This window comes from Myotis nattereri, assembly GCF_964212035.1.
Source record: "Myotis nattereri genome assembly, chromosome: 7".
Taxonomy (NCBI): Eukaryota; Metazoa; Chordata; class Mammalia; order Chiroptera; family Vespertilionidae; genus Myotis; species Myotis nattereri.
In genome coordinates, this window is record NC_138082.1 from 93,937,768 (window position 1) to 93,965,386 (window position 27,619).

Genomic DNA, 27,619 nt, shown 5'->3' on the forward strand with positions numbered 1-27,619 from the left:
GAGGGCTCTAGGGCATGTGTGGCGTGTCTCGCTTAGTCCCCGATCGGCCAGACCCCAGCAGCAAGCTAACCTACTGGTCTGAGCGTCTGCCTCCTGGTGGTCAGTGCACATCATAGTGAGCAGTTGAGCCGCCTTAGCATATCATTAGTATATTACACTTTGGTTGAACGGACAACCAGACACTTAGCATATTAGGCTTTTATTAGGATACAAAAAGCTATCATGAAGAATATGTAAATATCTTTGGGGAAATATTAATCTTTTTCTTAATTTTGGTTAAGAAACAAAATTAAAGATAAAACCAGCAAAATGGTTTAGTTTTCAAAAGGAGCTTCCATTTATTAAAAAGTAATAAAGTGCAAATTTAAAATGAGAATGGAGGGGTCAGCATTCCTAGCAAAGGGTAACACAAGTTGGGACTCTGAGGAAAATCAGGAAAAGGGGAAGAAGCAACTGCCAACACTGTATTCTTTGAATGAACTTACCAGAAACTGGTCTCATGATATCCATTGGTTCCACTTCTTCTTTAACTTTTATCTCAGGTACAGGAGGGCCCAAAATCGAGGAGGGATTGCCACCTACAGATGCTGCAGGCAGGGGGGCAGCTGCGATGGTGGTGATAGGTGGAGTAATGGGAACGGCTCCAGGCATGGTGGAGAGGGCAGCCGCAGGCTGTGACGGGGGACTAGCTGCAATCATGGTTGGAATGGCTGGTGGAGGCTGCTGAGCAGTGGGAGGGACTGCAATGGTGGGTTGATCATTACTCTGATTGGACACAGTGTCCATGGACACAGTGACTGGAGTGGCCATTGATACATGGATTTCTGACTTAGGTTTGGCACTGAAATACAAAAGCAAAGATAATGTAGCAAACAACAGAAAATTTCCTTAACCTGCAACATCTTAGAGGATGGTATTTATCCAATTCGTTTTGTAAAACACAGCAAAACTAAAATATTTCTAAATTCTAATAGTTGAACTTTAAAGTTTGAAAGGGAATTGCAGTTTTAAAAATACACCTCCTTGCGCCACCCAACATGTTTTTATAAGCAGTAATAAAATTAATTTAGAAAACCAAGTCCATTGTAAAGAAATCAAAGTTATGTCATCAAAAACAACCAATTTTCATTAAGTTGTGCATTTTCCTCCCAGAATTCCTTAATGCATATGCTGTTTTAGGAGGTCTTTTGATTGATTACAATTGTATTCATACTTTATATGTGGTGTCTCTTTTAAAAGAGGAAACTCATGCACATGGCAAAGATAGGAAAAAATACAGATTAAAAGTAATTTCCCTCCACTTCAAACATGCAGACCTCTACTCAGAGGCACCAGTACAGTGAAACCTCAGTTCTCGAACTTAATTCACTATGGAAGGCTGTTCGAGAATCAATTTGTTTTAAAAACGCATCATTTTTTCCCCTTAGAAATAATGTAAATTGAATTAATGTGTTCCAGACCCCAAAAATAAATGTTTTAACTTTTCTTATGAAACAGTACATGTACTGTTTCATCTATAAGCAAACTCTTCCTTTCTTAAATTTATCGACGCACCCTCCTACTAGTCTTAAACAAATTTTTCATATGTCACTGCCTCAGAAATGCTTTCACCAGCTAACTGCTTTTCATTTATCCAATGAACAGCAGTTTTCCTTCCTCTTAAGTGCCCGTGGTTGTTGTTTTGTAAGCACTTCATACCCTTAGCAACACTGGCACTCTGGTCGGCCTCTTTATGTTTTAACATTGTGCTAATCATAGTTAGCAATAACAGAAGCATCTCTCCTTTGTTTGTTGCCTGAGAGACGCTTTTTGTCACACTGAGGTATCAGCATAAAAGGGTTCTCAGGTCCAGAACGGAAGTTTTGGTCGACAACCAAGACCTTTTTTCTGTGCACAACATGACTGTTTGGAGTGAGAGACATTGGAGAAACGAGACTTGACTGTATATGTTACCAGAGATACTTCAGACATCTAAAGTAGCTACAAATACAGTGTTTAAAAATGTACATCCTATTTTATCAGTTTTTAAAAATACATTTTTACTGATTTCAGAGAGAAAGGGAGAGGGAGATCAATGATGAGAGAATCACTGATCGGCTGCCTCCTGCACGACCCCTACTTTGGATCAAGCCTGCAACCCGGGCCTGTGCCCTTGACCGGTATCAAATCTGGGACAATTCAGTGTGCAGGCCGATGCTTTATCCACTGAGCCAAAGAAACGAGGGCTATTTTTTCAATTTTTTAAAAAATATTTTTATTTTTAGAGAGAGAGGAAGGGAGAGGGAGAGACAAAAAGAAACATCAATGTAAGAGGGAAACATTGATCGGCTGTCTCCTGCATGTCATCTACTGGGGATCGAGCCCACAACCCAGGCCTGTGTACTGAACCAGAACTAAACCAGCAACCTTTCGGTGCATGGGACGCTTGCCCAGCTGACTGCGTGAGAACTGAACCAGCACCTCCCAGTGCATGGGCGCCGCCCAGCCCACAGCCAGAGCCTGTTTTCTCAGGTTTATAAGAAGAACTCATACATGCCATTACAACCTCTTAAACATTATTATTTTTTTTATTAATTAAATCTTTATTGTTCAGATTATTACAGTTGTTCCTTTTTTTCCCCCCCGTAACTCCCCTCCACCCAGTTCCCACCCCACCCTCCTCCCTCACTCCCCATCCACTGTCCTCATCCATAGGTGCACGATTTTTGTCCAGTCTCTTCCCGCATCCCACTCACCCCTTTCCCCTCCAAGAATAGCCAGTCCACTCCCTTTGTATGTCCCTGATTCTATTATAATCACCAGTTCAATCTGTTCATCAGATTATTCACTTGATTTTCAGGTTCACTTGTTGATAGATGTGTATTTGTTGTTCATAATTTGTATCTTTACCTTTTTCTTCTACTTCCTCTTCTTAAAGGATACCTGTCAGCATTTCACATAATACTGGTTTGGTGGTGATGAACTCCTTTAGCTTTTTCTTATCTGTGAAGCTCTTTATCTGACCTTCAGTTCTGAATGATAGCTTTGCTGGATAAAGTAATCTTGGTTGTAGGTTCTTGGTATTCATCACTTTGAATATTTCTTGCCACTCCCTTCTGGCCTGCAAAGTTTCTGTTGAGAAATCAGCTGACAGTCGTATGGGTACTCCCTTGTAGGTAACTGACTTTCTTTCTCTTGCTGCTTTTAAGATTCTCTCTTTGTCTTTTGCTCTTGGCATTTTAATTATGATGTGTCTTGGTGTGGTCCTCTTTGGATTCCTTTTGTTTGGGGTTCTCTGTGCTTCCTGAACTTGTAAGTCTATTTCTTTCACCAGGTAGGGGAAGTTTTCTGTCGTTATTTCTTCAAATAGGTTTTCAATATCTTGTTCTCTCTCTTCTTCTGGCACCCCTATAATTCGGATGTTGGTACGCCTAAAGCTGTCCCAGAGGATCCTTACACTATCTTCATATTTTTGGATTCTTTTTTCATTTTGCTTTTCCGGTTGGGTGTTTTTTGCTTCTTCGAATTTCAAATCATTGACTTGATTCTTGCGATCCTCTAGTCTGCTGTTGGGAGTCTGAATAATATTCTTTATTTCAGTCAGTGTATGCTTAATTTCTAGTTGGTCCTTTATCATAACCTCGAGGGTCTCATTAGATTTCTTGTAGGTCTCATTAAGTTTATCGGCAGTTTCTAGAAAATTCTTGAAAAACCTTAGAAGTGTGGTTTTGAACTCTATATCCAGTAGTTTACTTTCCTCCATTTCTGTCATTTGTGTCCTTTTTCTTCGTCTCTGCATTTTTTATGCTTCCCTGTGTTGATAAAGTGCTTTTCTGTGCTGAGGGTCTTCTAGGACCCAGTGGTTCAGCCTCCCCAATTACCTGAGGACACTCTTGGTGCACCCCCTTGTGGTCTTTGTGCACACCCTTGTGTGGTCTTTGTTGTAGTTAAGCCTTGATTGTTGTGGTTATAACTGGGAGGAATTGACCTCCAGGCCAATTGGCTGTGAGAATCAACTGTGTCTGCAATGGGAGAAATTCTGTGCTGGAAACACCCCTCTGGGGCAAGACTTGCTTCAATGGGGCTTTGGTGCTCAGTGAGTCTGCCCCCTGAGTGTGTCCTTTATGGGTCTGAGGAGCTGCAAACTGGATGGTCCCACTCTGACCTCTGGGATTCCTGGCTCCTGGATTTCTAGGGAGGTGCTAATCTAGCCTTTGCCTGAGGCTATCCAGCAAAAGCCTCCCTGCAGGGCTTGGGTGGGGCAGGTCCCACGGGATCAACAAGGCGGGATTAGCGGTTATGGTTGGGCTCAGTCCAGCCCTCAGAGGCTCTGCTTCCCAGTGTCCCGGAAATTGTTGCAAGCCCCTCGGAGAGAAAGCTGCCCTCGAGTTCCGACCGATGCCGGACAGTCCTGCTTCTCCCGTATGAGTCTGGGTCCCTAGAGACTCGCCCGGAACTGGAGCTCAGAGCCTGAGACTCCCTCCCGATTGAAAACAACAACCGGACCCTCAGCCACCAGCCCGCTCCACACGCACTTCTGCATCTTAGTATTTTACTTCCGCACTGTGCCTCCTCTGAGTCTCAGTATGCTTTTCTCTTTCCTTCTAGTTGTAGAATTTCCACTCAGCCAGCCTTCCTGTGGTTCTGGATGCTGTCCGTTCCGTCTTTTAGTTGTGTTCTTGAAGTGGTTGTTCGAGGCAGCAAACTCCGGTGTTTACCTATGCCGCCATCTTGGTTTCTCTCTTAAACATTATTTTTAAGTAAAATATTTTATTTAATAGCTGCAAAGATTTACCTACTTATATTACTACTAGAGGCCCAGTTCACGGATTCGTGCACTAGTAGGGTCCGTTAGCCTGGCCTGCACCCTCTTCCAATCCAGGACCCCTCGGGGGATGTCAGATTGCTGGTTTTGGACCAATCCCTGCAGGCCAGCCTGCAGTCTGACATCAACCGAGGGATGTAGTGTGTGAAGCAGCAGGTGGCTAGGGAAGAGCCCTGAGCCCGGGCTGGGCGCCACACTGCTCCCGCTCATCCTGGCCCCACTGTGTCTGCTGCCCCCGCCACTCAATAGTGCTGTCACAGAGGCAGGAGGCTTGCGCCACCGCAGCTGCGCTCACCAGCTGTGAGCCTGGCATCTGGCACCCGTCAGTCAGCCGGGTGGTGCTCCCATTGTGGGAGTGCACTGACCACCAGGGGGCAGCTCCTGTGTTGAGCGTCTGCCCCCTGGTGGTCGGTATGTGTCATAGCGACTGGTCAAACAGTCATTTGGTTGCTTAAGCTTTATATATATAGATTGCTGAAAATTCAGGATATAAAAAACAACACAAAACGATACCTCTTAAGTTCAAACCGTAACCAAATGGGCTTCCATAGGCAAAAAATTCAACATCGGCCTATAAACCTCAGACCATATACAAAAATGAAGTCAACATGGTGCAAAACTCAATGCAAAATGTATATAAGAAAATACAAAAGAAAACCTAGACTTAGGTGAAGTTCTTAGACATGACACCAAAGCACAACCCATGAAAGAAAAAACTGATAAACGGAGCTTCATTAAAATGAAAAACGTTTCCTTTGCTTGTTTTCCTATTTTTGTACTAAAAATAGAGGGGGAGAGAGAAACATAGATGTGAGACACACACATTGATTGGTTGCTTCCCACAGGTACTCAGATCAGGGCCAGGGACTGGCCCTGCAACCCAGGTACATGCCTTGCCTGGAAATCGAACCCTCGACCCGGAGCACGGGCTAATGCTCTAACCACTGGGACACCTACCAGGCCAAACAACTGAATTTATTTAGCAAGGTTGTAGGATAAAAGAATCTCATATGTTGCAGGTAAGAATTTAAAATGGTAGAGCCACTCTGGAAAAATAGTTGGGAAGTTTTTTATAAAATTACAAATATATGCAACTCAGCTTGTGCACTCTTTGGATTTATCCTAGAGAAAGGAAAACGTGTTTCTACCAAGAAAACAATACAGGAATGTCCACAGAAGCTTCATTTGTAATAGTCCCCAACTAGCAACAACCTCAATATATTTCAATAAGCAAGTAAACAAATTCCGTACATTCCTATGATGCAACACTACCCACTCAAAAGAGAACTACTGATACAAGCTGCAACTTGAGTGGATCTCTAAAGAAAATGTTGAGTGGATATAAGCCAGTATCATTAGATTATTGTATGCAATATACATAATGTATGCAATACACATAGAATAATTACGAGATTCTGTTTACATAAAACTTTAAAAAAATATATATTTTTAATGATTTCAGAGAGGAAGGGAGAGGAAGAAATAGAAACATCAATGATGAGCGAGAACCATTGACTGGCTGCCTCCTGCATGCCCCCTACGTGGGATCGAGCCCACAACCTGGGCATATGCCAGACCAGAAATCAAATAGTGACCTCCTGATTCATCGGTCGATGCTAAATCACTGAGCTACTGGGCAAAATGACCTATTTTAAATAACTTCAAAGAACTAAAGGAGATCATGGCTAAAGAACATCATGAAAAAAAAAAAAAAAAAAGATCACGAAAATGATGTCTCAGCAAATTGAGAATGTCAATACAGAGAAATTATAAAATAGATAAAATTGAAAAATATAAAAGCCGAAAGGAAAGAAGTCAACGGAAGGCTCAAAAGCATTAACAGGCATAAGGAAAAGATCCACATACACGAAGACAGGTCAATTGAGATTCCCAGTCTGAACAGAAAACAAAATGGGAGAAAAAGAAACAGAGCCCCGAGATCTTCGGGACAGCAATGTGCGCCCCATGGGAGGCAAAGAGAGGAAGGGGCAAGAATATCTACAGAAATAATGGCCAATGACTCCCTAAATGTGATGAAAACCATTAGTCTATACACCTCAAAGTTCAACAATCTCTAAGTAGAATAAATGAAAAGAAACCCATAACTAGACACATCATAATTAAATGGTCAAAATGCACAAGGAAGTATTTAAAAGTGAAATTCTGTAACTTAATTGTACCAAAAAAGATAATATATGGTAAATTGTTACAAGTTAAATCCAGTTGAATATTTTCTTCTACATTTATAGATTTTCACATTAACAACTTAAAGGGGTGTACCAAGAGTGTCCACCTCAGGTAATTGGGGAGGCTGAGCCACTGGGCCCTATAAGACACCTAGCACACAAAGCCACCCTACCAACACAGGGAAGCAGCCAAAATGTGGAGTCAAAGAAACAGGTCACAAATGACAGAAATGGAGGAAAGCAAACTACTGGATATAGAGTTCAGAACCATGGTTATAAGGTTTTTCAAGAATTTTCTAGAAACCGCTGATAAATTTAGTGAGACCCTCGAGGATATGAAAAAAGACCAACTAGAAATTAAGCATACACTGACTGAAATAAAAATTATTATTCAGAGACCCAACAGCAGACTAGAGGATCCCAAGAATCAAGTCACAGATTTGAAATACAAAGAAGCAAAAAACGCCCAACCAGAAAAAAAGAAAGAAAAAAGAATCCAAAAACATGAAGATAGTGTAAAGAGCCTCTGGGACAACTTCAAGCGTGCCAACATCCGAATTATGGGGGTGCCAGAAGAAGAGAGCGAGCAAGATATTGAAAACCTACTTGAAGAAATAACGACAGAAAACTTCCCCCACCTGGTGAAAGAAATAGACTTACAAGTCCAGGATGCACAGAGAACCCCAAACAAAAGGAATCCAAAGAGGACCACACCAAGACACATCATAATTAAAATGCCAAGAGCAAAAGACAAAGAGAGAATCTTAAAAGCAGCAAGAGAAAAACAGTTAGTTACCTACAAGGGAGTACCCATACAACTGTCAGCTGATTTCTCAACAGAAACTATGCAGGCCAGAAGGGAGTGGCAAGAAATATTCAAAGTGATGAATGCCAAGAACCTACAACCAAGATTACTTTATCCAGCAAAGCTATCATTCAGAATTGAAGGTCAGATAAAGAGCTTCACAGATAAGAAAAAGCTAAAGGAGTTTATCACCACCAAACCAGTATTATATGAAATGCTGAAAGGTATCCTTTAAGAAGATAATTTGATGAACAGAATAAACTGGTGAATATAATAGAATCAGGGACATAGAAAGGGAGTGGACTAATAATTCTCATGGGGGAAGGGGTGTGGGGGGTTCGGGAAGAGACTGGACAAAAAACATACACCTATGGATGAGGACAGTGGGGGGGGGGGTAAGGGCAGAAGGTGGGGTGGGAACTGGGTGGAGGGGAGCTATGGGGAAAAAAAAAGAGGAACAAATGTAATAATCTGAATAATAAAGATTTAATTTAAAAAAGAAAAAAAAACAACTTAAAAAAAGAGAGTGCTGTAAAAAAAGTTGAAGATATGTAAAAAGAAAAAGATTTTCAATTTAAAATTTGCCTAGCCATTCTATCATTTAAGAGCACGGGCAGGACTTAGGACTTATGATTACAGGAAAATGGCATATACACATCTTCCTATACTACTGCTAAATACAGCTAAAAGTCACGGTTTATACATAAAACAGGCTGCTCAAAGGTGAAGAGCAGACAGACGTGGCAGGGCCCGCGGAACACCCCTGCAACCAATTCCTGGGGTTTCCATTGGCCTCGTGTCCCAGACTGAGGGCTAGTGAGCTGGCCAGCAAGAAATGTCAAAGGGTACTGACAAAGGATGTCCCAACAAGTCTCTTCTCTAGAGCCAAAGAGCCAAGGAGCCAAGAAGGGTAGCTTAGCAAGATGAGAACGTTTTAGACAGTGACTGCTCTACCCCAGTGACACAGGCATTAGAACTGCAGCGTGGCTGCCCTCTAGTGGAGCCTGCCAGGTGCCATGCGGCCCTACGTGCTGTCTCCCCCCCAGTACTATACAGTGCTGTGAGGAGATGCCATGTAGGGAGCCTGGACTTCACGCCTCAACTGGCCCTGAGGCCCTGCTCTCTGTGCCCCCCACCCTCGGGGGCTGCTGAAACAAAAGCTGTTATGTGAGTGTAGGTCTCAGAATGCCTACGATACCCAGGTACACACAGAAAACCACTATCTACTCAAGTCAGGAAAACCACACATAGAGAGATGATGTAGCAATCAGCTGGCTGGACACTAATGCAGACATCAACAAACAAAAAACAGAAAAGTATCAGTAAAGAAATCAAAGTTGTAAAAAAAAATGATGGAAATTATAGAACTGAGAAATATTATAATGGAACAAATAAGCTCCCGGAATATTCTCAGTAGTAGAGATGAGAGGGGCCTTGATCAGTCCTCTGAAGATACAGCAGGATAATTTACTAACCTCAACAAGAGAAAATAGAATGAAGAGCGAAGGCAGAATAAATACACTTTTTCTGATATAAGAAGTGTCAAAATTTGGCATCTTCTGTACTTCCTCTGCTACAAAAGGTGCTCTCACATTGAAGAAAGTAAACCAAGAAGAAGGAAGCGTGTAGGCTCAGTGGTGAGCCGCAGGGGAAGGAGAGCAGCACGGAGGAAGGGCACAGGAATGACGGCAGCAGGTCCAGGAAGCAAACCATGCAGCCTGCGGAGGAGGAGGCCAAGCTTCAAGGATCTCCCCCAGGAAAAATGGAACCCACAGAGATCTGGTAACATCTTCCTGTATTCAGCTCTATAGGTTTGGTGGAGTTTGAGGACTCATTAGTGATTGGCAGGGAAAACTTAGCAAACATTAGTAGTAGCCTTGTGACTGTTTTTAACCATTTGTACGCCATAAGCGCCTATAGATGCAAGCGGCGGACCTTTTAAAATTGAATTCAAAATATCATGGCAGTTAACTGGTTGAAATTCAGCTTTCGCCCTACCAGAGTGGCTCAGTTGGCTGGAGTGTCATCTTGTGCACCAGCAGGTTGCTGGTTCAATTCCCAGCCAGGGCACATACCTGGGTTGCGAGCCAATCCCATGAAAGGCAACTGATTGATGTTTCTCTCTTAAATCCATCTCTCTCTCTAAGCATGTATGTAAGTGAGGATTAAAAAAAAAAAATGAATGCAATTTTCAATTTTATTTTTACAGCTTTTGGATTTACTTTTTAAAATTTTAGTTTTCTATTTTAAAACACTTTAGTTTGTTTGTTTTAAATTAGTATTATTTTCAGATTTCAAAAATAGAGATCTCCCTCACTCCCTAAAACCATCTACTACCATCACATAATACCACTATTTCCTTATTTCATTGAATCGTAGTTGCCAACAATTATAGAACACACAAATATTTTGTGTATTACGTAAGGATACATTAATTAATGACAGAATATTAACATGCTATCAATTTTAAATCACATATTGATTTTAGAGATGTTGATGTTTGTATGTTGATCTTTTATCTTATGGTTTTTATCTTTCTTTTATACATTATTTTACTTTATTTTTTTTAATCCTCACCTGAGGGTATTTTTCCCATTGATTTTTAGAGAGAGACTAGAAGGGAGGGAAGGGGGGGTAAAGAGAGAGAACACTGATGTGAGACACATCGACTGGCTGCCTCCCACATCTGCCCCAACTGGAATCAAACACGAGACCCTTTAGTCCAGGGGCTGACACTCTAACCACTGAGCCAAACCAGGCAGGGCTATCTTACTTTTTAATTCTGGCTTTTTCTGTGATAGTTCCTTCCAGACCTTTAATGAGTTTTGTCAACTCATGTGTCATCTCTTTACACTTTATCATTTACTCTTGGAAGTCTCTGCATTTCATCTTTGCATTTTCCTTCATGGGGTTGTGGTTATTTCATTAGATAATAATATAAATTCAGTCAAATATTCTGCTATAGATTTCATCCCTTACTGGAAATTGAGTCCACAACCTGGGCATGTGCCCTGACTGGGAATTGAACTGTGACCTCCTGGTTCATGGATCAACATCCAACCACTGAACCACACCAGTCGGGCTCCATATGCTACTTAAAAAAAAGTATTTTAAACAATGAAAACTAGTATTTACCATTTATAAAATTTAATACCTAGTGTTGGCAAAAATGTGGAGAAATTTCACCTAGAATAAAATCTGAAGAATTTTGGAGAACTAATTCACGAGGATGTAAACAGGTGTAGCGACTGGAAATCAGAACTCACAGGGTGCGTTCCCTTTGCCCCAGCAATGAGACTTCTGGAGACAGACCCCAGAGAAATGCCTGCCAAGAGGCCCAAGGAAAAGAGATTCATGGCAACACTGATCACGACGGCAATAACTTAATTGTTCATTAATTGGGGGCTAATTATGGCACCAGCACATCTGGGAAAATCACACCGTACAGGAACAGTCTCCTTTCCTGGTTTCCGTGGCCTGACCTCTAAAGATGGCATGTCCTACATGGGGTTCTCGCACCACCTCTATTTCCTACTCCTGTGCATTGTCAATGGGTTCTCGTAGAAGCTCATGGTGTTCAAGATTTGTCTGCTTGTACTCCCAAATCTTAATCACCAGCATGGACCTTTATCTTCAAGTCTAAGACTGTATATACATCAGAATTTTACATCCACCAATGCAACCGACAGCTCCACTTGGGTATGTCCAACCACAAATGTTTAAAACCAAACTCTTGATTCCCCTGCCCCACGATGACTACAGCCACCCTCATTTAGAAAGAACCAGGCCGCGGCAGTAGCTGCCCTCACTCCTTCCTCTGCTCCCTCAGAGCGTCTGTCGGCTGTACCTTCCATGGTGCCCAGCGCCACGCTCTTCCTGAGGCGTTTCTCCCTCCATGCAGGTGCAGGACATGGAGACAGCCTGCGTTTCCATCATTGCCCACTGGCCTACCTCCTCCACTCTCGCCTACTTGAAGTCCACTTTCATTAGGAGCCAGAGTAACTCCTTTTTAAAAGAAGCCAAATCACACCACTCCTGTGTTTGCCCTCTGATGGCTCTCCATTTCACCCACAATAAAGTCCAAAGAATTCTGAATGGCACTAGCACTAAGTAATCCAGCCCTCAATGACATCTCTGAACCATCTTATACACGCTCTCCATGTTTTAGGACAGGCTCCCTTGCATATTCTCAACACTAAGTCCTTACCTCATATGATGCGGATATGTGTGAATTACACACACACCAAATACATACATACATGCTCACATATACACAAAACCATATCAGTCCCCCACCAACACTATTCATAGTTCAGTTGTAACAGTATATTAATTGCTCTGCATAAATTGCAAACCTTACTGCTAGCTTTGCTCTGCAGCCTGCAGATCACCATGTGGCCAATGTACCACATACCATGATCTGTGCCAATCACATCACTTCTTCTGGAGCATGCCACTCACTGGTCACTGCATGTCTGTTACTTAGCTCATGCAGACAGCAAAGCGTGTAGTTGTGCTATCTTTTGTTTCCCAGTGATAAGACCATGTGAAATTTTACAGAAATGGATGATTGGAAGAGAGAACAGGCAAAAAAAAAAAAAAAAAAAAAAAGAAAATGCTGGAAAAAAAGTGTTACTTCTGGAAATAAAATTGGGTCTGATTAGAAGACTGAAAATGGCAACAGCAAAGAGAAGACAGGAAGAGACCTAGCCTCTTACGAAGCTATGGAATGGACAAACTGAGAAAGCCCAATGAACATGAAGAAGGAAGGCAACGTACTTCATATCACCCTTTAGTTTAAACTGCTGTAGGAACACGAAGTCACCATGGTGAAATGAAGTATTCACTTCTACGTTGTATTGAGTACTATAAAAAAAATCCTAATAATACAAGCCAAAGTGTTGAACGTAGCTGCCACATTGAAAGAAAATGGCAATTACAAGGAACAAAGAGAAACCTTTTGCTACCGATAAAGGCTACTTTTATTGTTTCAAAAGCCTACCTGCAGAAGCTGCTAGCTCAGGTAAAGCAGCTGCTGTGAAATGTGCACTTAGGTTCCGTGATTAGTTAAGGCTGATGGTTTTGAAAAAAAGGATGAGGTTATTCCTAGAAATGATGCTGGCAAACACTCCCTGTGAAAGAAACTCTTGAAGACATTTCACCCCCAAAGCCAAAGGGTGACATGGCAGGCCAAAGGCGGTGCGAGCTGGCGGGGCAGGATGGCGAGCTGCCTCCTGCGAAGAGCACGCTGAAGGAATGTATGCCATATTTGGAGCAATTTCTCCCCAAGAGACAACTGATGGCCATTGAACAGCTTCTGCACAACAAACAAAAGAGAGAGACCACATAGAGAAGGCTGGCAAACCACAAAAGCTCTTTGGGAGCAGAGGGAACGCTCAGGACCACAGGAGCTGGGGAGCGCGCTGGCTGTCACCGCACTTGAACTGTGTGAGCCCACCCAGGTGCTCAGGCTGACCTGCAGGCCACTCTCCCTGGAGATCCTCCAGGAAGAACAGGGAAGCGAGAGAGTGACAGGCATGGGGTCTCTATATCCAATATTAACCAGGGTGCCCTTGGCACGGCCACTGGGATGCATGTGCACGTGGCTCCCTTGCCGGGAGAGTGAGGAGCCAGCAAAGCGTTATGTATGACGTCTGCACGTAGGGCTGCCGTGCCAGGAGAAACTGCAGAGATAGTGGGGAGCTTCTGCACGCACATGTGGGGCTGTGTCTTCCAGAGAAAGTGCAGAACTAGAGGGGGCTGCTGCAAGCATATGCAGAGCAGCCCCACCCAGCGCACATGTGAAACTAGTGGGGTACAGTGTGGGAGCACACAGGGCTGCTCCACCTGTAGAAAGTGGGGAGCATGTGGGGGGCTGCAACACGCACACTCAGGGGAGCCCCACTCAGACCTAATTTGGACAATAGACAAAGAGAAAATCAAACAGAAAACCCCAAAATTCAGGGACACCAGAAAGCTCCACTTGAATCAGAAGAGCAAGGAAGGTCACATGCATCAGACGCAACTCCATTCCGCCATGGACAGCCAGAACAGAACGCCACCGCCCGCTGTGCCCCAGGCTGTTCCACCCGGAACCCACTCTTAATGGCCAGGTAGAAAAAATGTACTAATTTTAGAATGTGTTTGAATTTACATGCCAATTAGCTTTAAACAGACTTCTATAGATATGGGTAGATATACATGAACCTCATGGTAACCACAATCCTACAAAAACTTACAAGAAATACATAAAAAGAAAGAGAAAGGAACCCAAGGACATCACTGAAGAAAACCAGCAAATCAAAAGAGAGCAACAGAATAAGGAACAGAGGAGAATAACAAAAACAACCAAAAAATGATGAATAAAATGTCAATCAATAAGTATTTTAATTGTAGATGAACTAAATGTTCCAATAAAAGATAGGGTGGCTTAAGGCAGTAGTTGCCAACCTTTCGGACCTCACAGATCACCAGTTGTCCGCGGACCATCAGTTGGCGACCACTGGCTTAATGGATAAAACAGTAAGAGCCACCTACAGTGGGGCCTTGACTTACGAGTGTCCCGACTAACGAGCTTTCGAGATACGAGCCGTCTCTCGGCCAATTTTTTGCTTTGAGTTGCGAGCTAAAATTCGGGTTACGAGCCAGCTTCAGATACCCCACCCCTCGCTGGCGCAGCGAACGTCACCGTGAACGCCACATCAGCCCAGCATCACGTGTCTCACTCGTTCACTTTAAGCAGTTGTGCTCACATTTGTGCTTGCAGTTATTTTGCAAAACTTCGTCTTTTCAACCATGGATCTGAAGAAAGTAAGTGTGAAGGACAGTGCTGAGAAGAAGCGGATGATGTGCATTGAATTAAAGAAAGAAATTAACGAGAAATATGACCAAGGTGTGCGCGGAATCGATTTGGCGAAGCAGTACGAGCGTAGCATTTCTACGATCTGCACCATACTGAGGCAGGAGGAGTCGATACAGGCTACAACTCCAGCCAAGGGCGTTAAAATAATTTCTAAACAGCGGACATCTATCCATGAAAATATGGAGAAGCTGCTAATGGTGTGGTTAACAGAGAAGCAGCTCGCTGCAGGAGATACAGTGACGAAGGCTATTATCTGCGAGAAGGCACGAGCTATTTACGCTGATTTGCTGCAGCAGACCCCAGGCACTTCAATGGACGAGGCATCGGGTGAGCCGTTTAGAGCCAATCGGGCTGGTTCGAAAATTTTAAAAAGAGGACCGGCATTCACTCCGTTGTCAGACATGGTGAGGCAGCGAGCGCGGATATAAAGGAAGGTGACATCAACGAGCTCATCGAGGAGCACTCCGAGGAACTGGCAACACAGGAGCTAAAGGAGCTACAGACGCAGCAGCACACGGAGGTTTTGCAGGAAATAGATGACACAGAGGAGGAGGAGGAGGTTATCGCTATAAGTGAGATAAAGGAAATGTTGGGGATGTGGGAGAAACTTCCAGACTTGATTCAGAAGAAACACCCAGAAAAAATTGCAACTGGGCTTGCGATGGAGCTATTTAATGACACTTACCTAACTCATTTCAGAAATATTCTGAAAGGGAGGATGAAACAGATCTCATTGGACAGGTTTTTATCGAAAACTCCTGTAGATGAAAGTGATGAAAGCGTGGCGGAAAGGGCAAAAATCAGCAAATAAGATTCAGTTATTCAGTTCAGCCTTTCTCCTCCAACTCCATCAGCATCTTTAAGTTGTTTGATCTCCAAGGTAAATGCTGTACATTAAACTTAATAAAACAAGCTTATTGCACTACATTCTATTGTTCAGTATTGTGTTTTTATACAATATTCGTTATTTTTAAATACATTTTTCTTATTTAAAAACATTTAACAAAACAATTGTGGTGTTTTTTGGGTGTCCGGAATGGATTAATGGCATTTCAATTCATTGTAATGATGAAAATTGATTTGACATATGAGTAATCTGAGTTACGAGCTCCGTCACGGAACGAATTAAACTCGTAAGTCAAGGCCCCACTGTATATGTTGCCTATGAGAGACTCAATTTAGATAAAAGACACACAGACAGAAGGTGAAGGGAGGGAAAAAAATTTTGTGCAGATAGAAACAAAAAGAAAGCTGTGGTAGTAACACTCAGACAAAAGAGACTGTGACAAGACAAAGGACATTACAGAATGCTAAAGGGGTCCAGCCAAGAGGAGGATATAAGTCCAAATACACGTGTACCCCACAGAGGAGCACCAAAGAACATAAAGCAAATATTAATGGACACAAAGGCAGAAGTTAACAGTTAATACATCAGCAGTTGGGGACCTAATACCTTACTTACCACAATGCATAGATCACCTACACAAGGCAGTTAATAAGGAAACAATGGCTTCAATGTCATATTAGAGCAGATTACTTAACAAACATTTATAGAATATTTCATCCCCAAACTGCAGGTACACATTTTTCTCACATGCACATGGACCATTTTCCAGGATAGACCATGTTAGGGCATTAAACAAGCCTCAAAGAATTCAAGATTGAAATTATATCAAATATATTTTCTGCCCAAACTGGCATAAAAACAGAAATCAACTACAGCAAGAAAACTAGAAAAAACACAAACATGTGGAGATTAAATAACATGCTACTACATAGCCCATGGATCAAACAATCAAACAGAAAACCCAAAAATACCTTGAAACAAAACACAAATTTCCAAAATTTATAGGATGCAGCAAAAACAGTTCTAAGAGGGAAGAGACATTTCTTCAAAGACATAGAGATGGCCAACAGACGTATGAAAACTTGCTCAACATTAGTAATCATCAGGGAAATGCAGTGCAAAACCAGCAGACCACCTCACACCTGCCGGAATGGCTCTGAGAAAAGGCAATGCACAGTCAGTGTGGGCGAGGATGTGGAGAGAAGGAACCCGCGGGCACTGTTGGCGGAAGTGTAACCTGGTATAACCACTGTGGAAAACAATACAGAGATTCCTCAAAACAATAAAGTACATCTACCAGATGACCCAGCAATTCCATTTCTAGGTTTTTATTAGAAGGAAATGAAAAACACCAGTTTTCCAGATTCCTGCCTCCTGCCAGCAGGGCTTGCACCACCAGGTCCTCCTGCCGCCACAGCAAGAGCTGGGTGCTGCAGCACTCGGCATGGCCGGCCAGCACAGGGCTGCCTGGGGTTCTTGCCCGTTCTGCCCTCCTCTGGCCAGATGACCTTGTTGGTGGGCTCTTTACCAGCCTATGCCATACAACTGTCACAGCACTTAGGTGAACTATTTTTTAAAAATGTTCATTTCAGCATTATCTAAAATAGCCAAGATGGAAGTAACTTAGGTATCCATCAATAGTTGAATGGTTAAGGAAGATGTGGCACATATATATAATGGAATATTACTCAGAAATAAAAAGGATTAAATCCTATTTGTGACAACATAAATGAACCTAAAGGGTTCTATGCTAAGTGAAATAAATCAGAGAAAGACAAATACTGAGTAATTTCAGTTATATGCAGCATTAAGAAAACCCCCAAACAAAAAGACTTACAGAAACAAATGATGGTTGCCAGAGAGGAGGGGCTGAGGCTGGGAGGAAAAGTTGAAGGGTATACAGTAAAGAATGTGGGGAAAGCATACCGTAAGATATATAAACGTCTAATCATCGTTTTACACCTAAAACTACTACAGTGGAATCTTGGTTCTCAAACCTAATTTGTTCCAGAAGGCAATTCAAGAAGCGATTTGTACAAAAACCGAATCATTATTTCCCTTGAGAATTAATTTAAATTGAATTAATCCATTCCAAACCCCCAAATGATTCCGTTTTAACCTTTTTTATATACACTACATGTCTAAGCTCTATTGTTGTTCTCACAACTTTCCTTTTCACTTTGCTGCTATGACTAACCTTCTTAGGACCCATAGTGGCTTACTGTATGTATTTAATAATAAGCAGCAGCAACAAAAGCAGAAAAAAGAAACCCACCAAAATATTCACAGCACAATTTCCTGAGACGTTACTGTGAGGTTTAGGGGTGACTGACTCACACTCGCACCCTCTCTCCTTTGTTGGATGCCTGAGAGAAGTGTGGCTGCTCCTACAGGTATCAGCATGAAAGGGAAGTGTTGGGTTGAGAACCGAAGTTTTGCTCAACAACTGAGACATTTTTTCTGTGAACAACTTGGTCGGGAACCAAACTGTTGAAGATGGGAGATAATCAAGGCCGAGGCTTGACTGTATAAGATTGTATGCCAACTGTGCTAAGAAAGTGGCAGAGCAGACCCAAACTCAGAGGGGCGATGCAGTTCATCATGGCAGACAAACTCCTGTCCTGCATTCAAGTCACACAATGTGAAGGTCAGCATGTTCCCAATATTTCTGAATCATTTTAAGAAAGAAAACATTTGAATTCTCAATATTTCTAATGTTTTGAATTACAGCATACTAAGTAAATATTAGTTTCACTATTTTGTCATTTCCTATCTATTGTAACTGATAGTTGTTAATATTTTCACAAATGTTTTTAAAGCTCATATAATGATTTTATTTTGCCCCACTGATTAAGACCACTTTGCAGTTTCAGTTTGCATTTTACTTTTTAACATTCCTGCATTAGTGTGCAAAGTTACGGCCCCAAAACCTTGATCCCTGCTCTTTCCTCTGCTCGACAGTCAAAGACCAGGGAGCATATGGCTGACTCCTTCACGCTCTTTAGCATCTGGTGAGATGAGCCTTTCTGTAAGACAGCATCTCTTCCTCCATCAGTTTATGTTCACTTTACATTTTCTTTTTATTATTTCTTTACACTCACTAGAAAGTAATTTTAGTCACTCTTATATAATTCCAGATTTTAAAACGACACTTGGCACATATTAGGCATTCATAATTATTTGGAATGAAGTAGATCTAAAAATATTAACATGGTAAGCTACTAGCAATAAGTAGAAAAAAGTAAGATACAGAAAAATCAATCAGTAAGATCTTGTTTTTGAGGAAGGATCCATCAATCTATCTATATGTGTATGTAGAAAAAGACATGGAAAGATACTTAATAAAACTATCACCAATCAATAATATTCTGAGGAATGGGATGAACAAGGTGGATGAAGAATAAAACAGTGATTTTGACTTTATACTTTAAATGTCTTTATATTGTCTCATTTTTATCCAAAATAATTTCACTTCTGGAACTAAGGTGACAAAAAATAAAGAAAAAAGGGTGAATGAACCATTGTCACAATGCCACCGATAACAGCAGAAATAACTGGGTGCTCACTCTGACACAGGTTCTAAGTACTTTCAATGAGTCATTTTATTTAAAAAGTTAAGTATCCCCCTAGCTGGTCTGGCTCTGTAGATGTGTCGGCCAGTAGGGGGGCCTGCAGGAGGCAGCCAATCAATGATTATCTCTCATCACTGATATTTTTATCTTTCTCTCCCTCTTCCTGCCTCTCTGAAATCAATAAAAATATATTTTAAAAAAACTCATTACAAAAAATAAAAAGATAAGTATCTGATGAGCTCAATGTTATATATATATGCCCATTTCATAAGTGAAGCAAATGAGGGTTAGGGAGGTTGAAAACTGTGTGCCGGCCATACAGCTAGAAATAGCACAGAAACAATGCACACAAGCAAATGAAGTGAAATTTGTCACATGTGTGAGACTCTTTGCTTCCCAATTACAGTGGGGCCTTGACTTAAGAATGTCCTGACTAATGAGTTTTTTGAGATACGAGCCGTCTCTCAGCCGATTTTTTGCTTTGAGTTGCGAGCTAAAATTCGGGTTACGAGCCAGCTTCAGATACCCCACCCCTCGCTGGCGCAGCGAACGTCACAGTGAACGCCACAATGTCAGCCCAGCACTTCAATTCATTGTAATGGTGAAAACGGATTTGACATATGAGTAATCTGAGTTACGAGCTCTGTCACGGAACGAATTAAACTCGTAAGTCAAGGCCCCACGGTATGTGCTATTGGAGGCCCGAGTGGAAGTTGGAGGCCTGAGTGACGTGCTCACCCTGCAGGCCTCGGGGACCCGGATGTGCTCCGCACGGAGCCCTCCACTCGAGGACTGGCTACTTCAGGAGGCTGAGGAGGAATGAGGGTTTTCCGAACTGCAATTCTGAAAGAGACAAACACAAAAAACAGCAGTTGAAGGAATTACAAGACGTACCAGGCACATTGCCTAGGCTACGGACAGCAAAATAAAAGCACTGCATTGGCTAAGTATTTTTCATGGATTTTAAAGAATTTTATCAAAGTAATACAGGCACGATATTATGAGAATAGTCAAATAGTACTACAAGACAGAATACAGCAAGTCCCTTCCCTGCCCTCCTCACTTCTAACCCAGCATGCTCTAGGAAGAAGGCACCGTGACTCTTCTAGCTGTTTTTCTAGCGCGCTTTATCTCCTTTCTATTTCACACTATAATTTAAATCCATGGTAAGTATTTATGATCATTATTGTGTCTGTGTATCTGTGCTGACCTAGCAAGTTCCTGGAAGACAAGTAACATACATGGATCAAGGTGATCAAAGACCAATACTTTTCAGACTGAGAACTAACCACTGGATTTAACAATGTGGAGTCCAGAGGGAGCTCGACACGTTCAGTTTCGCAGAGTGGGAGCAAATGTTAGACAAGAGTGGATCTGAGAGAAGGTGGCGACAACCAGAGTGTCTCGTGTTACGCCACCTAATAATCATCCAGACGCTGGTCCTCAAGACAGCTAACACCTCAAACCCACAAGCTCCGTGTCTCCTGGTAGCGATGAACGCAGTGATTCGCACAGCTGGTGAGGGTGTAAGTGGATATAAACACGTGAAAACACTATTGGCATGATCTACTAGAGCTGAACACAAGCACAGCCTACACCCCAATCACACCAATTATGTAAGTGGCACCAGAACCAGAGGGGTTACTGCACTACTGGGTTCACTCACCCATCTGTGGCAGGCTTCTTCCGAAGGATGCTCGGCCGGGGGGAGGAGCCCTGGGCGGGGGCGCTGGTGCTGGCGCTCTGGCTGTGGGTCTGCACCACAGTGGTTGCTGCTGGAGTAGCACTGAATGGGCTGCTAATAGGATTAGCTACGATTGTGGCTCCATCTGCCAACACCATTGCTGGGAGACAGGCAGGGGCGGGGCAGATAAGAACAATGAGGAGAGGGAAATGAAATGACATTACTAAAGTATCACATAAGATAAGTAGAAACAATCAGACCACCAGACTTAGTGTCTCCATGTTCTGACCATCAAATTTCAAGAAGATAAGAAATAGGAACATCATGCTCATGCGCCTAAAAGCAGAAGGCAAGTAGGAGGTTACTCACCTACTGATGCATGATCAATAACCATTTTCATTGGCTTACAATCGTAATTATTAATAAAATGAAAAAAATACATAATTGTATAGTATATTTCAGGAAATCTTCTCCCAGTTTTGGTAAAATACAACCACGTTCAATCCTAAAAATGGTGCCAAACATTCCAGTCTATCTTAATTTTACAGCGTTACATAAACTCTCCTAAAAAAACTCCTGCAAGGAATGAGAGTCCTCCTATTACAAGGTGAATCTGTTCTCTCAACTTAGAACTCTTTCCACGGAGTGCTCCTCACCTGTGCCAACGCTAGCTATAAGGCTGCTCATGCATTTCTAAAGCCACAATGACCCTGACAGATAGGTTCTAAGCATCTCATGTTACAAAGTGAAAACGAAAGCTTAGAGAAATGATGAGACCACAAGCCAGCAAGTGGCAGATCAGAATTGAAACCCAGGGTCTCTCTTTTCTCCACACCAAAGTTCACGCCCAACATGACAATTACCTGAAGTTTTGCCTTCAGGCGGAGGCTGCTGAGTCCCCACTGCTGCAGGCTGAAGTCCTTGGGTGCTGAGTGGGGTTGCTGAGTGAATGCTCTGTGTGCCAATTGGTGCTGGCTGTATTCCTGGGGTCCCAATGGGGGCTGGTTGGATCCCCTGTGTACTGATGGGTGCAGGCTGGATCCCCTGAATATGTCGAGCATGAGATGCATCCACTGTCATCAACTGCATGGGGTTTAGGTGAACTGTAGATGCCACCCCAACACCAGTCGGAGCTGTTATGGCAGAGTTTGGAGCCTGAGCTGAAACTGAAAATGATGCAAAAACTGACTACAATAGCAGCTTTGATTAGACACAGTCCACATAAGAAGAAATTATTAATAAGTGAAAACTGCACAACATCTAAATCCTAAAAAAAAAAAAAAAAAAAAAAAAAAAAGCCCGGCCGGTTGAGCTTTGACCTATGAACCAGGTCACGGTTTGATTCCCAGTCAGGGCACATGTGGGATTTCGGACTCTGTCTCCAGTGTGGGTTGTGCAGGAGGCAGCTGATGAATGACTCTCTCATCACTGATGTTTCTATCTTTCTCTCCCTCTCCCTTACTCTCTGAAAAAAATAAAAATAACTATAGCCCCAGCTGGTGTGCTTAGTGGTTAGAGCATCTGGTCCAATTCTCAGTCAAGGGCACACACCTGGGTTGTAGATTCGATCCCGACTAGGCCCTAGTCAGGGCCCATGTGGGAAGCAACTAAATGGATGTTTTCTCTTTCCCCCTTTCCCTCCCTTCCACTCTCTCTAAAAATCAATGAAAAATATCCTTGAGTGAGGATTAACAAATAAACAAAAAAACCACTACATGAAACCGTATATTAACACGTTAAGCGCCAGGCCTGTTCTGTCTTCCTTTCCGTTTAGCCCGCGATGTCCGATTTCACCGATATGCTGGCAGCCGGAGATCTGTGTAAGGTTGCAATAAGACTGCATGTACATCTTCAGATATATTTCTATATGTATTTATCGCAATCTGTACTCTGTATTCTTTTAGAAATGCTTTCTCTTCGGTCAGTTGTCTGTGGTTCGTGTTCCAGTGCAGTTTAAAAATTTTTCTTTACCCGTAACAGTGACAATGTCAGTAGAAGAAGCACGTGAAAGCGATTCAAGTGAAATTAGTTTTTCTAAGTAATGTCGTAAAGTCGTTCCTTTTTCTTTATCAGAGGATGAGGATAAGGATCTTGAAGAATGGCATGATCTGAGAGGTCATTAACCAAGGACTATGCCTTTCACCTATCTGTTTGGCTTTAGGATTGAAGACCTGAATGTAAAGTCATGTGCAACAGTAGAGAATTCTTATGAACTATTTGTGCCTAATGAATTGTTTGAGGATATTGCCAAACGAACTTATATGCATCGCAAAAATTAGGGGCTGAAAACTCGCAGCATTTGTGCAGGTGGACTGTGACAAACAGAAATGAAATGAAATGATTTTTTGGTTGATGCTATGGATGGGACTAGTTAGACTACCATCTTTACGTTTATACTGGTCCCATGATCCTGCATAAATGCAAACCTTCCCGAAAAAAATGTCAAGAAATAGATCTGAAATATTACAAATGCTGAATTTTTCAGACAATAGGGAGACAGATGTTTCCAATCGTTTATGCAAAATACAACTAATAGATAACATGAAATGTCAAAAAATATTATCCATCTGAAGCTGTATGTATTGATGAATCTCTAATACTATTTCGTGTCCACATAATATTTAGGCAATATTTAAAACAAAAACGCCATAAATATGGTATTAAATTATTTAAGTTGTGCTGAGGATCTGGGTACACGTATGCTTTTTGTGTATATGCAGGGAAAAGTTTAGAAAAAGAAAATATGACACCAACTAATGTTGTAATGTCTCTTTGCAGAGATGTATTCAATAAGGGACACACGTTGTACACACAACTGGTACACGAGTTTAGATTTAGCATATAAATTACTTGATAATAATACTCATTTAGTAGGAACATTACATTCAAATTGATGGGGAAATCCTCATGATGTAACGTCAAAGAAATTAAATCGGGGAGAAATTATAGCAAAAGAGAACAAAAAAGGAATAACCATTTTAAAATGGAAAGATAAGCGGGACATCTTACTTCTTTCAACAAAACATACGTCAGAGATGGTCATTGTTGAAAATAGATCAGGTCACTACTTGAAACTAAAAATTGTAGTGGATTATAATGCAGGAAAAGCAGTTGACATATCTGATCAAATGAGTGCCTATAATAATCCGTTATGGAAACCCATGAAATGGTATAAAAGCTAGCCTTTGAGCTCCTACTAAATACTGCTGTTCTCAATGCTCATATTTTATTTAAAAATATTAGCAAGAAGAATATGAGTATCACAGAATTTCAGAAAAAATTAGCTGTCCATCTAACAAATTGTCAGGATGAAGAAATTCCAAGTGGCAGTGCTGTAAATATACCTCAAATATCTCGTCACAAACTGCAACAAAAAACTGGAAGAGTGGCTAAAGTTCAAAGATATTGTAAAAAATGCTACAAAGATAATGCAGCACGATTTGGATGAGCTATTGCCATAAAGTTCACAAAACAAGTTATAACAGTCTGTGAAACCTGCACAGGACAACCATTTCTATGTAGACTGTGTTTTAATAATATTCATTAAAAATTTTTTTTGGTAACAAGTAATATTTAGGTACATTCTTTTATGATCTTCAAGTTATTTAAAATTTATGAATAGAAGAATATAATTTTTTAAATTGTATATCATCAGTCAACAGTGACTGACCGGCCTGAACCAGTAACTGATGAGGTCCGGATGTAAAGTATAGTGTCAGTCACCGGTGACTGACATGGCACTTAACGCGTTAAGGTGTTCTTCTTCACTCACTTCCTACCAATTTGATATGATTTTTTTGCAGATTAATAGAAATAGCATTAAAAAAAGCAAAAAAGCACTCTATTAAACTCCAAATGTGAGCCAGGCAATTGTGCTAAATAAGTAATCTAAAACTTCTGAGACACACCCATAACTCCCAAGTCAATAATTTTTGTTTTAATTTATAGAATCACTATATAGGCATTTCTGAAATACAATAATTATGAATTTTAAGTTCCATATACCCATTAAAAAGAGAGAACAAGCAAGTTTCCTTTTTCCTATCGGGCAAACACATCATCTATGTGTACATTAAAAAAAACTAAAAAACAACAAAACTGAAAATAAAAGCACTCCCAGGAAGCAACAAAAAAACCCCTTTCCCACTACTTGTGGAAAGAAAACGAACACAACTTTTCTCCCCAGTTATCAAAAAAAATCCAGAAGAAGGTATCTACACCCTCATCCTTTACAACAGCTGGGATATAGAAACAACCTCAGTGTCTGCTGACAGGTAAGTGGATAAAGAAAACGGGACACACACACGAATACTACTCAGCCATAAAGAGGAAGGGAATCTTGCCATCTGCAACATGGACAGATCTTGGGGTATTATGCTAGGTGAGTAATCCAGGAAGAGAAAGACAGATAATGATCAACTTACCTATCTGTGGCATATAGAAAAAAAAAAATACCAGTACACCACCTTCACAGACACAGACAACAGATTAACTGTTGCCAGAGGCTGGGCTGGGGGACGTAGGAGGGCTGGAAGGGGTAGGCAAAATGGATGAAGGGGTCAAAAGGTACAAACTTCCAGTTACAAAATAAGTCATAGGGATGTAACATATAGCATGGTGACTGAATTGCATATTTGAAAGCTGTTAAGAGAGATCTTAAAAGTTACTGCCCAGCTGGCATAGCTCAGTGGTTGAGCGTTGACTTATGAACCTGGAGGCCCGTTTCATTCCCGGTCAGGGCATATGCCCGGGTTTCGGGCTCGATCCCATGTGGGGCGTGCAGGAGGCAGCCAATCAATGATTCTCTCTCATCATTGATGTTTCTATCTCTCTTCCTCTCTCTGAAATCAATAAAAATATATTTTAAAAGCTATCACAGAAATTATCAAATCATTATATTGTACACCTGACACTAATGTCATATGTCAATTACACCTCAATTTAAAAAAAGATATAATTAAAAGTTTTATAAACCAGAGAAAAAAAAAGATAAATTTTTATTATGAATGAGAAAAGTATAGTGAAGTTAGTACACGTGTGAATTTCCAGCCATTGCTATATGTCATTCTTCCCTGCTGTAAAATAAATAACCCACAGAGCATTATTCGTGTCTCTGAGAAGTGAGCTTTGTTGTCTCTGTTCAGTGGTAGTTGGACTGTCTGCCTGGAGAGCATGCAATTAGTCACCGTTCCTCTCAAGGTCACTCACTGTGCTCAGCCCATACTGAACTGCCCTGCCACTGCCCTCTCCATTCTGAGCGAAGCTTTCCACTATTACTTCCCCGAGGAAGGTCATTCCTGACTTCCAGCCCTACTGTCTCATGTAGAAATCACATATCGAACGGCAGAAGCAGCATGGTTTTGCTCAAGCCTCTCTTCTGGGACCCCATACATTTGTCTATTGTAAGATCTCTTTAAGTCCTATTCTTCTTACTAGACTCTAAGCTCGCTGACAGCAAGATCTGTTTAAGAGTCAGCTTTACGTAGGTCTGTGAACTGAAGGGTCCTGGGTTCACTTCTGATTAAGGGTACATGCCCAGGTTGTGGGCTTGATCCCCAGCAGGGGGCGTGCAAGAGGCAGCTGATAAATGATTCTCTCTCATCATTGATATTTCTAACTCTCTCCCTCGCCCTTCCTCTCTGAAATCAATAAAAATATATTTTTTAAAAATAAATAAAATTTCTTTAAACAAAAAAAGTCAGCTTTACAAAGAAAGCCTGGCATAGGACCTTACATATAGTAGAGTGTCAATAAATATTTGTGGAATTAATAAATGCATGAACAAATAAATAAATGAATGAAATACACCTCTGAAACAAGTGAAATTTCAGGAACAATTTGAGAGGGATCAATCACTTACAAACTATATAGATTACGTATATATATTTATAATTATGTAGTCATATAAATATTCTACTAATATCTATTGGCCCAACAAGATTCCATCTTTATAAGCAACTGGAGACCTTGAACAATCCTATATAATAAAAGGCTAATATGCAAATTGTCCCCTCGGGAGTCTGACTGCTTGCTATGATGTCAGAGAAAGACATACCCCTCCCTCTCGTCTGCAGCACACTGGTGCACAGACTGGGATGGGAAGAAGCCCTGTGGCTTGTGCCACTCGTTTTCAGGTCTGCTGTAGTGGTAAGAGAAGATACTGGGAATAATAGTGTAGAAATACAGGTGACTGGCAGGATGCGCAACACTACTGACAGCGCTAGTATCACGGGTTGTGACAATAAATATTTATATACAATGACAATGTCAGCTTAAGAGATACTCTGCACATCCTTTCCAGTTGGCTCCTATCAGAGAAATGCATGTCGCTCACACGCTACCTTCTGGAGACAGGCACAATGACTGCACTGTGAGAGAGGGCCAAGGTGGTAGGAGGAGGTAAGTGCTGCCACTGAGAAAAAGACTTAAGACTTTGCATCAATAAGCTTAATACTTCTGGCAGCAATTAAGCATGACTTTACCTCTGTAAGATTGTTAATAAAGAACATGGTTATGAATGTCCTTTAAAAAGATATTAATTTGATGAACAGCAAAAAATGACAGAGATATTCAGGAAAATTCAGCTACTTTTTCACATTAGAGATAAAAATTAGAATAAAATGTGGAGGAATTTTTATTAAAAATAAAACAAACCAATATACAAAAACCAGTGCAGAGATGAAGGAACCGGTTTTTATAGAGATTTAAATACCATGTTTTCAAAGTTTTAGACCAGCATTCCAATTGAAATATACCATACATGCAATTTAAACATTTTCTGTAGCCAAATTCATAAAGTAAAGAGACGCAGGCCAGATTAATATTAGTATATGTTTAAGATATATTTTGTTTTTTTTAA

General features: G+C 41.4%; 1 protein-coding gene across 1 annotated transcript in view; it reads right to left on the bottom strand.

Moving 5' to 3' along the window:
- SAP130 (Sin3A associated protein 130) overlaps window positions 1–27,619 on the bottom strand; it is a gene marked incomplete at its 5' end in the record, with an annotated part of 96,910 nt that overhangs the window by 26,161 nt on the left and 43,130 nt on the right. The window contains 4 exon segments of the mRNA XM_081096303.1: window positions 486–841; window positions 19,815–19,919; window positions 20,743–20,920; window positions 21,624–21,926. Coding sequence (XP_080952429.1) covers window positions 486–841; window positions 19,815–19,919; window positions 20,743–20,920; window positions 21,624–21,926 — 942 coding nt within the window.